Consider the following 15,145-nt stretch of genomic DNA (forward strand, 5'->3'; position numbering starts at 1 on the left):
CCTCTGAGATTCCAGCGTTGCTTGACCAACTTGTCCAATACACAGAGAATTGGGATGTCTCCCAGGAGAGGTGTGTGTGTGTGTGTGTGAGAGAGAGAGAGAGAGAGAGAGAGAGAGAGAGAGAGAGAGAATGGCGGGAGATTCAGGATGAAAAAAGGAAGTCCTTCTTTGTATTGTGCATAGTTAAAGCATGGAATATTTTGGCACAAGATGGCTGCCAACCTGAACAACATTAAACCCATCTTCCCCTGGAAGGGCATTAAGATCAGAAAATGGGTTTTATATACTGCTTACATGCCAATATGGCCTTCTAAGTTGTTTGTAACATCAATGATAAAATCCATACATAATTAAAAAAACAAAACAAAGCAATTCCATCAAAGCATTAAAAACGTCCATGATGTTAACCATCATCATAAGGAATGGATAAACTTCCACGTATTTGACTCATAATTCTAGTCTGTTCCATTTCCTACATCAATCTGCAGATTTAATACAAAAAGCCCTTCCTTCCCAAAAAGCATTTTAATGGTATTTTAATAAACATGTTAAGCTATTAATTCTGTTAGTACTAACCATATTGCTCACCCATATGTATAAAGTGCATCAGTAGTTTTAAAAAAGCATTAGTAAATGCTATTAAATACTGACTGGTTAATTAATTACTAAATACTAAATACTAATTACAAATGGTGTTGTTTGTTTGCCTGTTTGATTTTCACACAGGTATCTGTGTTGCTGATGCACTTCAGGTGCAGGTAATGAAAAACGTCTTCATAGATGTGCATGTTCCCTACTCTGTTGTCCGTGGAGAACAGATAGAATTGAGAGGATCTGTTTACAATTACAAAGGTTCCAAAACCTGGGTAAGGCTCTGACAGAAAATGTTGCTAAGAGTGAGGGATGGGGGAAATGTCAGATTCACACTTTCCAAAACAATATCAGAACCCAAGCATAGCCGTCCTTTGAAATTCACACTTATCTCAGTTTTATGATATGGTTCTCCAACCAATGTTTTGTTAAAAACTGCACATAAAAATTTAAAGTGTGCATTAAAATAAATATATTAATGAAAATAACATGTAAAAATGCATTTTTTGCAAGCAATTTCTCTTAATACATCAGTCAAAACTGCTTACAAAAAAGTGCTTATGAAGGAGAAATTTGCACTAAAATGCTGAGTAATTTTCATTAGGTTTTTTTTTTTTTTTTTAAAAAAGATTCCTGCATAAATGTGAAGAACTGAATTTAATGCAGACATACCTCATGTTACGTTTGCTTCACATTGCGGCTTTTCAGGTTATGAACACGGCAAACCCAGAAGTGTTTACTTCCGGGTTCACCATGCATGCATGCGCAGAAGCGATCTGCACACTTCACGCATGCGCAGAAGCGCTCTATTGCGCTTTGCACACATGCAGTAGTGGCACTCTACTTTCAGACTTTTCAGGGTGTGAACGACACCCCAAAATGGACTGTAAGTAGAGGTACCACTGTATTGGAGAAATGAGAAACTGAGAACCAAAACTGAGAGATCCTTCCATCCCTACAAAGAGCATATTGTTCCCTGTAAATGATGAGACTTAATACTGGAAGAGGAAGTGAAACAAAATTTCGCAACAGTTCAAAAATTACCAAAATTTCAATTGTTGCATTGAGATTATGAATGCAAAATTTCTATTTTAAAAAATCACTTTATAATGTGAATCCCTGTGAGTGCCTGTGGCACATCCAATAAGTCTCATTAAGTAGCCTCACAAAACTCTGTAATGTGTGTGAGATAATTTGCACTTCCTGCTTAGTTGCTATTTACACCGGGTCGATCTCTGCTATGTTGAATACATTCACTGAAACATATCCACATTTCATTGGATGCCAGAACTGGGCACCCACCTTCTTTTCCATTCTGAATCAGAAAAGAGGTGCGGACACCAGAACTGTCATAGCTCTAGAACTAAGCAACATCCAATGAAGCTTAATGCTGGAAGATTCAGGGCAAACAAAATAAAATACCTCTTTGCACATGCTTATAAGCTACATGTTACTGAGTCAGCTGATGGAAACCTCTTCTAACCCTTTTTGACACATGCTTTAGTACTGCACTAAGGTATCTGTGGGTGAAGGCATTTGCCTTTTTGGAGGCATGAGCACTGGACAGCACGGTATCCAAGAAACCATTTGCAAGCGTCGGGATCTCCAGGGATCATCAGTTGCCTTAGCAACATTCAAGATTCTCCCTCTGGAGACAGGCCTCCACACCATCAACTTTACACTGAAGGCTGATTCTGTCAATGAAGTCCTTGTGAGAACATTAAGAGTTGTGGTAAGATCAAGCTATTTTTCTTGAAAAGCCTTCCCATCCCTGCAAATCAGAAATGAATGATTGCACTCGTGATTTTAATCCCTCTCACAACATATTAAAGGGATGAGGGATGGGGGGGGGGGGGGAGGAAACCCAGGATGACAAGTTCTTAGTTGCAAAATTCAACAGAATGCAAGTCACATAGCTGGGTCTAAGGAGAGTGGAAAGGCTGCTGCTTCATCTCCTTCTGGTAACCTTAGTGGGAGGGCATTGGTAGGTGGAGGAAAAAATTGAGCTGTACCTATACCTGTGGGACGCGGGGGGTGTTGTGGGTTAAACCACAGAGCCTAGGACTTGCCGATCAGAAGGTTGGCGGTTCGAATCCCCGTGACGGGGTGAGCTCCTGTTGCTCAGTCCCTGCTCCTGCCCACCTAGCACGTCAAAGTGCAAGTAGATAAATAGGTACCGCTCCGGTGGGAAGGTAAAACGGCGTTTCTGTGCGCTGCTCAGAAGCGGCTTAGTCCTGCTGGCCACATGACCCGGAAGCTGTACGCCAGTTCCCTCGGCCAATAAAGCGAGATGAGCGCCACAACCCCAGAGTCGGTCATGACTGGACCTAATGGTCAGGGGTCCCTTTATCCTTTACCTTTACCTTTACCTGTACCTGTACCTGGACCTGGACCTGGACCTGGAATGATGGAGGGTGCCTGATTGCCACATCCTTTCCTCCTGGTGGCTTCTAAGTCCCCCTTTGCAGGGAACATTTGTAACGTCTTTCGCTAGTTGTAATTTAATATTTAACTCTGTTGATTCAGTTTTAAATGAACTGTAACCAGCACTAGCAGGGACTTCAGTTCCCAAATAAAGTTGTTGGGGTGTTTCGTGTGTGTTGCATGTACAACTGTGAGATCTTTTTAAAAACTAGTTTTTGCTAGAGATTCTTGGGGTGGAGGAATGAATAAGCAAATGTTGCTTGACAGGCCTGCATAATGTTATCTCCCTATTCTTTGGTTTTAGCCTGAAGGGATAAGAAAGGAAATTCACGAAGGTCACACGCTGGACCCACAGGGTGTTTATGGTATGGCAAATTACCCTTTCCCCCCCTCCCTTCCTTTCAGTTTTCCTGATCCATTCTTTCTCTTTCAGATAAGCATTATCATGCTCATGTGATTTGCTGTTAGAACAGTCACTTGGGCATGAGTTCTGTACACACATACCTGGGAATAAGTACCTTTCATCTCAGAAGAGTCTCCTAAGGAGTAGACATGTAAAGGATTGCACTGTATGGATTACACTATTGATTTTGGAAGGTTCACTCAGCATTGGGGCACCTCTTCAGATATAACAAAATTTTACATGATGGTTCCTGAGATTAAGGGGTGGGTTATTTGGTCTATATTCAGATATAATTGGATGCCATTTTAAATCAAGGCAGCAGGATGAAACTTTTAAAAATGCATTGACTTCAAAACTGCAGTGATTTTTTTAAATTTATTTTTTATTTGGTTACTTAGACTTCATGAGCAATGCCAGGGAGGATGCTGCTGGTATTTTACAAAGGGAACTAGCATGTGGGTTATTATTATTTTTAAGTCACTGCATAGCATGCCTCCTGCCTCCCAAACTCTGCTGTGATCCTTTCCTTATAAGCCAGTCCCAATCCTAACTATATCTATGTAGAAGTGAGACCCAGTGAATTAAATGGAGCTCATTCCCATGTACGTTAGCATCATTATAGCATTGACATCATATATGAGCACCCACAGTAAGAAGGGTGGGTGAATTTGCCAGTTTTGTAATCTAAAGTTCACTTTTCCACATTTCCATGCCATTTTGCAATTTTATAGAAGTCCTTATGAAAATTCATCAGAATTTTAGTGTGTGTTTCTCCTAATATACACGTTTTGTATGCAGTCTTATTCTAACACATACATTTTTGTGGAGCAATTTGTTTTCATGACTAGATGCATTTTTAAGTGCACTTTTCTTAGTACAGTATATGCATTTTCCATACACATTGCTTGGTTGGCAAACTGCATTGAAAAGTTCATATGAATGTGAATTCAGGCATGTCCAACTTTCAAGAGACTGAGATCTACTCCCACTATAAAAAAAAACTGGCAGTGATCTACAAAAGTTGTTGAGCTAGTAGATCACAATATACCTGTTGGACATCCCTGATGTAATTGTTTCAGGAAGTATGATTTATGTAGATTTGGCTTTAAATGTGAATCAAAAAAATTACTCCCTCAACCCTAGTCTGCAGGCACACCACATTGTTGAAGATCTAGGACTGATCATTGCAAATGTATACCTTTGAAAGGCAGGATGGAAATGTGAAATAAATAAGGCTAACATAGTACACAATTATTATTTTTTAGCTCTAGTAATGGCATATGTAACACAATAAATTTCCATGGTTTCTTCACATATATTTTCAACAACAGGGACAGTGGAAAGAGAGCAAGTATTTCGTTACAGGATACCATCAAACATGGTCCCTAAGACAAAGGTTGAGAGGACTCTGAATATAAAAGGTAAAATGGAGTGGGTGGAGTACAGTTATTTTAATCACGTTTTCTTGCTGCTTTTAAGCCTCTAAATATTACAAGTGTTTTTAGCCTTGAATCAGGTTTCAGGTCACTTATTTGTAATGGAAGATAAGCTTATTGGTGGTTGCTGATACAGTGGTACCTCGGGTTACATACACTTCAGGTTACAGACGCTTCAGGTTACAGACTCCCCTAATCCAGAAATAGTACCTCGGGTTAAGAACTTTGCTTCAAGATGAGAACAGAAATCGTGCGGTGGCGGCGGAAGTGGGAGGCCCCATTAGCTAAAGTGGTGCTTCAGGTTAAGAACAGTTTCAGGTTAAGAACGGACCTCTGGAACGAATTAAGTTCTTAACCTGAGGTACCACTGTAATGGTGGCATTTTACTCATATTGGGATTAGTGGCAGGATGCCTCTGACAATTCCAGTTCCTGGGGTATATGATTGAGATATGTCTCTTTCCCTCATGTCCCGGTTGTGGTCTTTTCATAAGCATCTGGCTGGCCACTAGTCCCATCAGAATACTGGATTGGTGGCATGATCTGGCAAGCCTTGTCTTATGTTCATATCTCTTCTGAAGACTTCTGTTTACAAATCCTGCTTCTCTATTGGTGATGATTGAAGCAGCTTATAAGTTGTAACTGTGGTGACTGGTGCCCATTTAGACGGGTAGGGAGTAAGGCAAGGGCCCCAACAGTAGGTGGCGCCAGAGCCAATGACGAGCAGAGCCAATTAATTCTAGTTTCCTCCCCTTCCTCCTTTTACAAGGGCAACCTGAGAGTAAGAAGTAAAATGCACAAGGAACACTAGACAAATCATAATCTGCTCAGCAGCAATGCTTGTTGTAATATTTATTTACATTTATTAATTAAAGGGTTTTAAAACAATCTTTTACCTGTCACAAGGCGGCAGACAACAGAGTTATTACTATAATATTTCAAAAAGAGCAGTAAGAAAGCGCATCTAAGCGGGGGCATGAATTAAAAGTGGATTGAAACAAAAGCTTCTTTTAAAAGGTCGACAGTCTTGAGGAAGAAGAGCACAACTGAGGAAGGCATAAACAACAACAGAACCTGCTCCCTCCCTGCCCATTCAACTTTGTTTGTTTGTTTTAGTTTGGTGCCTTGGCAGAAAAAGCAGTGTATAAATGCAATGAATAAATGAACAAACAAACAAATGATAGGGTCATATACATTTCCTGGGGAAAGAAAGTCCACAGATACTGGGCCACCACTATGAAGGCTCCGTCTCTGGTATCTAACCTAGGGGACAGGGAACCCTTTTCAGCCTGAGGGCCACATTTCCATGTGGGCAACCTTTTAAGGGCCCCTGGCTAGTGGTGAGCAGGCCCAGAGACAAAAGTGAGTGGAGCAACAAATGTAAATTTTAACTTTGTACAGCAGGTTAGAGAACACACACTCACACATGCTTCTCTTTCCTCTACCCTAGTAAGCGAGAGTTTAAGGACATGTTCCAGCCAGGCAAAAACATTATGGGTTCAAACCAGGGCCAGTGAGGCATGTGGCTTGGGAAGAGGAGTGTATGGTCTGGCGAGAGTTCCAAGGGCAAGATAGAGATCTAGAGGGCCACATTTGGCCCCTGGGCCTAAGGTTCCCCACCCTAACCTGTTACTCAGAGAATGGGAACAAAGTGAGTGTTAACTGCCTTGTGAGAAGTAGCTAACAGTAGAGCTCTCCTAGGAGGGTGTTCCAGTATCTGGGCCTCACCTCCATAAAGGCCCCGTATTTTATACCAACTCAGCAGCATGGACAACCTCCATCTGCCCACCAACAAAAAGGACAGGATTTCATGGTACCATTTTTCTTTTGCAGGAATTCTTCTAGGCGAAGTGATTAATGTAGCTGTCAGCCCAGAAGGGCTAAAACTTCTTGTCAACCTCCCAAAGGGGAGTGCAGAAACTGAGCTTATGAATGTTGTGCCAGTCTTTTATGCATATGACTACCTGGAAAGGACAGACAGCTGGGACATACTTGGCCCAGAGACTATCACTCCAAAAGTTAACCTGAGGAGGAAGATGAAAGAAGGTAAATTAGTATTGCCTTGTGGTCTTTCAAGGTAAGGTAGACCTGAAGTCCTTGCATGATCACCAAAACAATGTGCCTTGGGATGATAATTTAGCCAGAGGCTTATGATTGGCATAATTGCAGGGAACTTTGGCATTATAGAGATCTTGTTTGCTCTTTCTAGAGATAATAGTCAATGTGAATGATCTCCTAATGTTTGAAGTAGTGGCATGAGTGGAATAAATGTTGAATACGCTGCTTTATGTACCTTATAGGACTTGTCAGCATCCTGTCATTCCAGAAAAAAGATTTCTCATACAGTATGTGGGAGAACGGAGAGCCCAGTGCCTGGTGAGTTCTCCATATATATTAACAAATATATTTATTATTATATAGTAACACACTTTCACACAATGGGTTCTAAGTTGAGGAGCAGGTTTCTGTTTGTGTTTGGATACTGTAGGATCCCATTTTGAATCAAGATGGCAGACTCAACTTTTCAAATCTGCACCGAGTTAGACATCTCTCAAGATATTGTAAAACATTTTGCAAGAGGGTTCCTGAGATCAATGAGCAGGCTTCCATCTATGTTTGGATACTATTGGGCACTATTTTGCATCAAGGTGGCAGACACAATCTACCAGAGCTGCACCAATTGTCACTCAGGGTTGCTGTTGGCTTCTTAGAATTCCCAAGCAATATCAAGCACTTCTTGCTAGTTTGTTTACAGGTAGCAGCAGCACTTTGCCATCTGCTGCCATCTTTCTACCTTAAGTTCACACCCAAAGTTGTGGCACAATCACACACTTCCTACCTCTGGAGCTCCTGGTATAAGCAAAAGAGTGATTCACAGCAGCTGTGATTATATGTCCATGGGCTGGAAAGGTCAGACATTTACAGTGCAATCCTAGACAAGTCTACCAAGAAGTAAGATCCGCTGGGTTCTCTGGACTTGCTCCCTGGTAATTGCATATCGGATTGCTGCCTTAGTGAATGAGTGAAACGTTTAAAGCCATAGAGCAGCACAGTATAAATACAGCAGTCATCGCGTTTGATGCTCAGTCAGAAAATTAACCTTAAATATTTGCCATGGAATACTTTATTTGTACTTTCAGAATTGCAGAACCCAAATGTGTGTGTGCAGGGTGTGGGTGGAATTAATTTCAAAATTAGCAGCCAGCTCAGATTTTCCTCAGGAAATATATTTGTTTTATTTTGTTGATGGGGCAGGCTGACAGCTTTTGCCTTAAGGATTTTGGGACAAGTGAGCCAATATGTGGCTGTTGATAAGAATTCTGTGTGCAATTCTCTGACGTGGATGATTGACATCTGTCAAATGTCAGATGGATCTTTCAGGGAGATTTCAAGCTACCAACCTGTAAAACTACAGGTAAGGAAACTGTTTTTTTTTTGTTTTTTTTAGGAATTCGTTTTCTAACTAACAACTGACAGAAAGTTATGATTTAGATGAGGCCATTAGACAGAGAGAGGGAATAGAGGTAAACAAACCTGTCAATTTGTTTCCCCAGTTTCTCATTTTTCTAACTGTAAACTTGGTTTTTCATATTTTTGCAGCAATTTGCTATTTATTTATTATTTTACAAAAGGCTCTTGAAAATTTCTCAGCATTTTGGTGCAAATCTCACTCCAAGCAGATTTTTGTATGCAGTTTTGGCTAATGCAATGAATTTTTGTATCTTTGCATTTTTGTTTATTATTTTCACCAATATATGCATTTTTATGAACACTTTCTCATAATATATACATTTTTGTACATATTGGTTAGAGAACTGCATTACAAATTCAGATAAGTCTGAATTTTGGATGATGGCTGTGTTTCAGTTCTCATATTGTCTCAGAAAGTGCAAATTGGATGGATTCACCCTTAATTGTGAAATGAATTGAATTTCCACCTCATTCCTACCTATAGGGCAGCAATATATGGAGGAGCAGCAATTAAGTTTTCTACTACTTTTTTGACCCCAAACACTGTCACCTGCCATGGGGATTTCTTTCAAGAAAACAATTGCAATTTTAAGTTTTAATTATTTGCAGTTCTGAAAATGGCTTTGTTTTAATTTACTCACAGATTTGTTTTGTGTGTTGCTTTTGTGAGGTATATCATAAAGACCATTGAATACACACAATACCTTTGACACCCGAGGTGTGTGTTTTCAGGGCCTGGCCTACTCCCATGTTGGTAATCTGTTTTAACTTCTGAATGTTAAATAGTTGCAACCTCCCTTGGGGCCTGCTGATAAAGGGTGGGTAACCATTATTATTATTATTATCATTATTATCACCATCATCATCTGTCTGACTGCATGTTTATATATGTTGCTTTTTAAAAGGGTACACTACCTAAGGAACAGAAAGAAAAGACTTTGTATCTCACCGCTTTCTCTCTGATTGGATTTGAAAAATCAATTCATATCTGCCCGTTGCAGGTGCGTATGGTGTGATTACTTCCTTCTTCCCACAGACTGCATTTTTGTACTCCAAGCCAACAGTCAGATTCCAAGAATGCTAGAGATTCAGGGGCATCGCAACGGGGGTGCGGGGTGTGTGTGCGCCCTGGGTGCCATGTCTGAGGGGGTGACAAGAAGGCATCCCACGGAGGCTCGCGGCGGCGCGAGCAGCCACTGCGCTGCATCAGCTATATGTGGAGGATCCTCTGTTCGTGGCTACAGTTGCGAGCAAAGGATCCCGGCGCCGGTGGCAAACCGCTATGTACAGCGCATGTGTGGCGTCACACGCATGCGCTGTACGTAACGGTGCTGCACATGCGCTGCATATAGCGGTTTGCTGCCGGTGCCGCCCGCGCATCGTATGGATGGTGGTGGGATCTCAGCTGCGAGCAGAGGATTCCAGCACCATCGGTATGACACTGGAGCAGCACTGCCAGCAAACCCCTATGTACAGCACATGTGCGGTGTTGCTATGTACGGTGCATGCACCCTACGTAGCAATGCCACGCCCCGGGTGTCACGACGCCTTCATTCGCCCCTGTAGAGATCAGCAGGGTTTTTAAAGGAAGGACTGGAGAAGGCCCATAGCTTGGTGGTAGAGCATCAACTTTACATGCAAAAGGCCTGAGTTTCAATTCTTGATGTTGGTAGGCAGGGTTGAGAAACCCCAGAGAACTACTGCTATATACTGTAGATACTGAGCTACATAGACCAAAGGCCACTGAGGAAGGGTCATAACTCAGCGGTCTGCTTTGCATTCATAAGGCTCCATGTTCAATCCTTGGCATCTCCAGGTAAGACTGGTAATGCTCCCTGCCTGGAACTCTGGAGAGCCACTGCCAATCAGTGTAGATCATGCTGAGCTTGTTGGACTAATGGTCTGACTTAGTCTAAAGCAGCTTCTTGTGTTCCTTAAGGTGCTCAGCTTTGGCTAGTTCATGACCTGGATAGTTTGATGCTTTGATGTTTCATAGCAGAACAGAAAAGCGCCAGGCACATTTCCAGTACAATGTCTTGTTATGTAATGGTTAAGAGTATTATTCACAAAGCTTACAGGGCCAGTCACTATTTCTTAGCCTAACCTGCCCCACTGTGTGGTTGTGATGATAAGATGAGGGTGGGGGAGAACCAAGTTTGCTGCTGCCTCCTTCGTGGAGGAAGCGCGTGGTACAAATGTAACCAGAAGCAAGGGAAAAAATAAAATAAAATAAGAACATTTGGTTCTTGTCTTCACAGAGAATTGAAGATGCAAAAAACAAAGCTAAAGATTACTTGCTACAAAATTTTCATTCTGTACAAAGCACGTTTTCCTTGGCAATAGTTACTTATGCACTCGCTCTGACAAGATCCAGGCAGTCTGGCACACGCACAGCCTACCTTGCACTGAAGAGGGAAGCCCTTGTGAAAGGTAAAAAGGAATGTCCATTTCCCCAACTTATAGCGATTTCCTGTAGTGATGGTGGCACTAGACCTCAGCTGGTGAAAAATGCAGCAGCCCAGAGTTACTTGCTGGGGTTTCATTTAAATCTCATATAACCCGTTTTAAAACAGCTGTGTCAGCTTGTTTCCAAGCCTAATTCATGGTGCTCACATTAGTGTTTAAAGCCCTTAAATGATTCTGATCTCAATCAAATATCTGAAAGGCAGCCTCCTTCTCTACAGACTCCTTTGGTGTTTGAGAGCAGCAGAGGGTGCCCTCTTGGTGGTTCCAGCACCTTCAGAAGTATGGAAAATGATTACCAAGGAGAGGAGACTTTTTCTGTGGCAGCCCTAAGTTATTGAACTCTATCCCCATAGAGGTGTGTCTGGCACCTTCTCTGTACAGTTTTCACCTAATGCTGAAGGTGCACCTCTTTTCACTCTGTCCTTTGACACTTGAGATGTGTATTCTTGTGATTGCAATTTGTTTTACAGTCATACCTCAGGTTGAAGTTGCTTCAGGTTGAGCATTTTCGGGTTGCGCTCTGTGGCGAACCGGAAGTAACGGAACACGTTACTTCCGGGTTTTGCTGCTCGCGCATGCGCAGACGCTCAAAATGATGTAATGCGCATGTGCAGAAGCAGCAAATCGCGGCACGCGCAGGTGCCAGTTGCATTCTGCTCTGGATGCAAACGAGGCTCGGAATGGATCCCATTCACATCCAGAGGTACCACTGTATATGGTTTTCAATACTGCTTTGCATGCAGAAGGTCCCAGGTTCAATCCCCGCCATCTCCAGCAAGGGCTGGGAATATGCCCTCCCTGAAACCCCAGAGGGCCCTTGCTAGTCAGTGCACACAATACTGGATTAAAATGGATCAACTGGTATAAAGCAGCTTCCTATGTCTGTATGGAAGGCAATCTATAAATGTAAATACAGTAAGCCAGCAACTTGCACACATTTAACTTGTGCACATTCAGCTTGGGGTGGGTGGGCAGTAAACATTAAAAAGGGGTGGCAAGGGAGTGGGATTCCAGGAAAAATGACTTTGGCAACCCCCCCCTCCGCATTGAACCCAATGGGTTTTAACTATACACAATTTGGCTTTAGGAATAATCCCTGGAATGTTACCCCTGGATAAGTTACTGGCTTACTGTAATACATATGTACATACATCCAGGTGATTTTTTTTTCCTGGCGCCGTCCCTTACTCTGCCCCTCCCTGCTGTGACTTATCTTCATTAACCTTCCTTTAATAGCAGGCCCACCTATGTATCGCTATTGGAAAGAAACCCTCAACAAATTAGATCCAAACGCTCCATCAGAGGACACTGCCAGGATGGTTGAAACTACAGCTTATGCCTTGCTTGCCACTCTAATGCAAGGAGACCAAAACTACTCTACTCCTATCATCAGATGGTTGTCGGAACAACAGAGATATGGCGGTGGATTTTACTCCACACAGGTACTTCTCTGCAATAAATAATAAATAAATAAATCCTCCCAGCACAGGGTGGTCATTATTCAAAGAACTGTCTTCTTCCATTAGTCTGCAAACCATTTATGAATCCTTTTTGCCTTCAGAAGCACAATTAGTTGGAGAAGAAAGTCCTTCTTCGCATAGGGCATAGTTAAACTATGCAACCCACTCCCACTGAAGGCAGTGATGGCAACCAGTGTAGATGGCTTTATAAGAGGATTAGACAAATTCTTGAAGGAGAAAGCTATCAGTGGCTACTAAACATGATGGTTGTGCTCTGCTTCCATGGTTAGATGCAATAATGTTCCTGAATATCAGTTGCTGGAAACCACAGTAAAAGGAGAGCGCTGTTGTGCTCAAGTCCTGCTTGCAGGTTTCCCACAGGCATTTGGTTGGCCACTGTGAAAATCAGAGGCTGATGACCAGATGACCCAGCAGACTCATCTTATGTTCATATGTGTTTTCAGTAGCAGTTCTAAGGCTGTGGTATGCTCCATTTCTTTTCAGCCATAGCTGTAATGGGTATGAGTTACTCGTGTGTAAACTGGTGCCTTTCTCAGCTAATTTGCCTTGTTAAAACTTTCTGACTGCACAGCCCCTTCTCATGGTGGCTGCCTCAGTCACTGGCAGAATCCGTCAGTGGGCGTTTCTTAAATCTTTTCCAACATAAAAGTTGTTTGACACCCAGTCTCCTCCTACTCTCTCTGCGTGGAAGTCTTCTGCGCAGGGTGGGCGTGGGTAGCGGAGGACCCGTGCTCTCCCCGCTGGTGTCCGGTGAAGAGTCCTGGAGCCCTCTCGCCGATTCCCCCATCAGCCCCTCTATATCCCTGGTGTTGCGCTGATTTGCTTCCCCATCTGCGGAGCTGCCTCTCTCCCTGCTGGGCCCTTCTCCAGCATCATTTGAGAGCCTTCCCTCCGCCTCTAGCTCCAATGTCAGTTCCCTGACAATAATATATATAAAAATGAAAACATTGTCCAGTAGCACCTTAGGTAAAGGTAAAGATACCCCTGACTGTTAGGTCCAGTCCTGGACGACTCTGGGGTTGCGCGCTCATCTTGCTCTATAGGCCAAGGGAGCCAGCGTTTGTCTGCAGACAGCCTCCTGGTCATGTGGCCAGCATGACTAAGCTGCTTCTGAGCAGTGCGCGGAAATGCCATTTACCTTCCCACCAGAGTGGTACCTATTTATCTACTTGCACTTTGACGTGCTTTCGAACTGCTAGGTGGACAGGAGCTGGGACTGAACAACAGGAGCTCACCCCGTTGTGGGGATTCGAACCGCCAACCTTCTGATCGGCAAGACCTAGGCTCTGTGGTTTAGACCACAGTGCCACCCGCATTCCTTGGCACCTTAGAGAAAAACTAATTTTGTTCTTGGTATAAGCTTTCGTGTGCATGCAGACTTCTTCAGATACCTGAAGACGTGTGCATGAACACGAAAAGTATCTGAAGAAGTGTGCATGCACATGAAAGCTTATACCCAGAACAAACTTAGTTGGTCTCTAAGGTGCTACTGGACAATTTTTTCATATATCCTGACTGTGTCAGACCAACATGGCTACCTACCTGAATCTTTTCAGCCAGAGATGGGGAAACTTATGGTCCTCCAGACATTGCTTCAACTCCCATCTTCCCTAAGTTTTGGCCATGCTAGACAGGGATGAAAACCCATCTTCTGCCCAGCGTTGATCCCAGGCTGCCCACATCCAACCCAGCAACATCTGGAAGGCTACACATTCCCTACCCCTGCTTAGACACTAGTACTGGACTTGAATGTGGGCAGCCCAGTTGTGATGAAGATCACCATGCGAGCTTGGGCAAGCCAAAGTGATCTCCCAAACTCAGCCCCATTTTTATTCTCCATTTGAGAAGGACAGTCATGGTGACATACTTTCAGGATTCTTGTAAGCATTGCTGAGATAATATATGGGTAGCATTCCAAATGTCCCTTTCCAAGCAGCCTTGTGGTTGGTTTCATTGTGTATGCATATTGTGTATATTATCTATAACTTGTCCTTGAAAAGAAAAGAAAAGAAAAGATGTGAGGTGTGGGAAAGACCCTTCTCCCCCTGTGACCCTGCTGATCTGCTCCTACACCTGGGCCAGATGTACAAGTAGCCTGATGGATTATAAAATATCCTACAGACATTGTTTTTATCGTGCATTCATAATGATTTGTCTTCATGATGATATCGGGGACTGTTATATGCAAACCCACATTGTGCCTGAAAAAATTTGAGGTGGACATAGTGTTTTGTACCTGTTTTGTTCCCTATCATCCCCCATTATCGGGACTGCCTTTCCTCGTATGCCCTGCAGAGGACCTTATGGTCCTTAAATAATAATATCTTGGAGGTCCCAGGCCTCGAGGTTAAACTGACCTCAACCCAGGCCAAGGCCCTTTTGGCTTTGGCCCCAGCCTGGTGGAACGCTCTATCACAGGAGACCAGGGCCCTGCATCCTTGACATCCTTCCGCAGGGCCTGTGAGACAGAGCTGTTCTGCCTGGCCTTTGGTCCGGGCCCAGTTTGACCCCCCTCTGGGACCCTTTAAGTTCCCTCTTTGGCTCTTTTATTGGCTCATGTGGGACCAACATGGATAGCTGGCCCTGATGAATACTTGAGGTTCCCAACCCCTATGGTTGTAATTCATGGGCAATCATTTAATTTTATCCTGATTCTAATTTTTAAGCTGTATTTTAATCAATTGTTTGATTGTGTTTTAATATATTTGATATTTGATTACAGATAGGTAGCCGTGTTGGTCTGCCATAGTCAAAATAAAAAAATTCCTTCCAGTAGCACCTTAAAGACCAACTAAGTTAGTTCTTGGTATGAGCTTTCGTGTGCATGCACACTTCTTCAGATACACTGAAACAGAAGTTGCCAGATCCTTCTAT

The 15,145-nt window shown here is 42.9% G+C and overlaps 1 protein-coding gene across 3 annotated transcripts in view; it reads left to right on the forward strand.

Annotated features, from left to right (window-relative positions):
- Window positions 1-15,145, forward strand: part of C5 (complement C5) — a 72,877-nt gene that overhangs the window by 33,860 nt on the left and 23,872 nt on the right. For 2 of the 3 annotated variants that reach the window (XM_083485694.1, XM_083485696.1), the window contains exons 20-29: window positions 727-866; window positions 2,096-2,323; window positions 3,320-3,380; window positions 4,750-4,839; window positions 6,687-6,899; window positions 7,154-7,229; window positions 8,109-8,268; window positions 9,230-9,325; window positions 10,583-10,754; window positions 12,027-12,232. In XM_083485694.1, the coding sequence (XP_083341820.1) occupies window positions 727-866; window positions 2,096-2,323; window positions 3,320-3,380; window positions 4,750-4,839; window positions 6,687-6,899; window positions 7,154-7,229; window positions 8,109-8,268; window positions 9,230-9,325; window positions 10,583-10,754; window positions 12,027-12,232 (1,442 nt within the window). The remainder of the gene's footprint in view (window positions 1-726; window positions 867-2,095; window positions 2,324-3,319; window positions 3,381-4,749; window positions 4,840-6,686; window positions 6,900-7,153; window positions 7,230-8,108; window positions 8,269-9,229; window positions 9,326-10,582; window positions 10,755-12,026; window positions 12,233-15,145) is intronic. The other variant, XM_083485695.1, reaches the window with a different exon arrangement.

This window comes from Podarcis liolepis (assembly GCF_965112155.1).
Source record: "Podarcis liolepis genome assembly, chromosome: Z".
Lineage (NCBI taxonomy): Eukaryota > Metazoa > Chordata > Lepidosauria > Squamata > Lacertidae > Podarcis > Podarcis liolepis.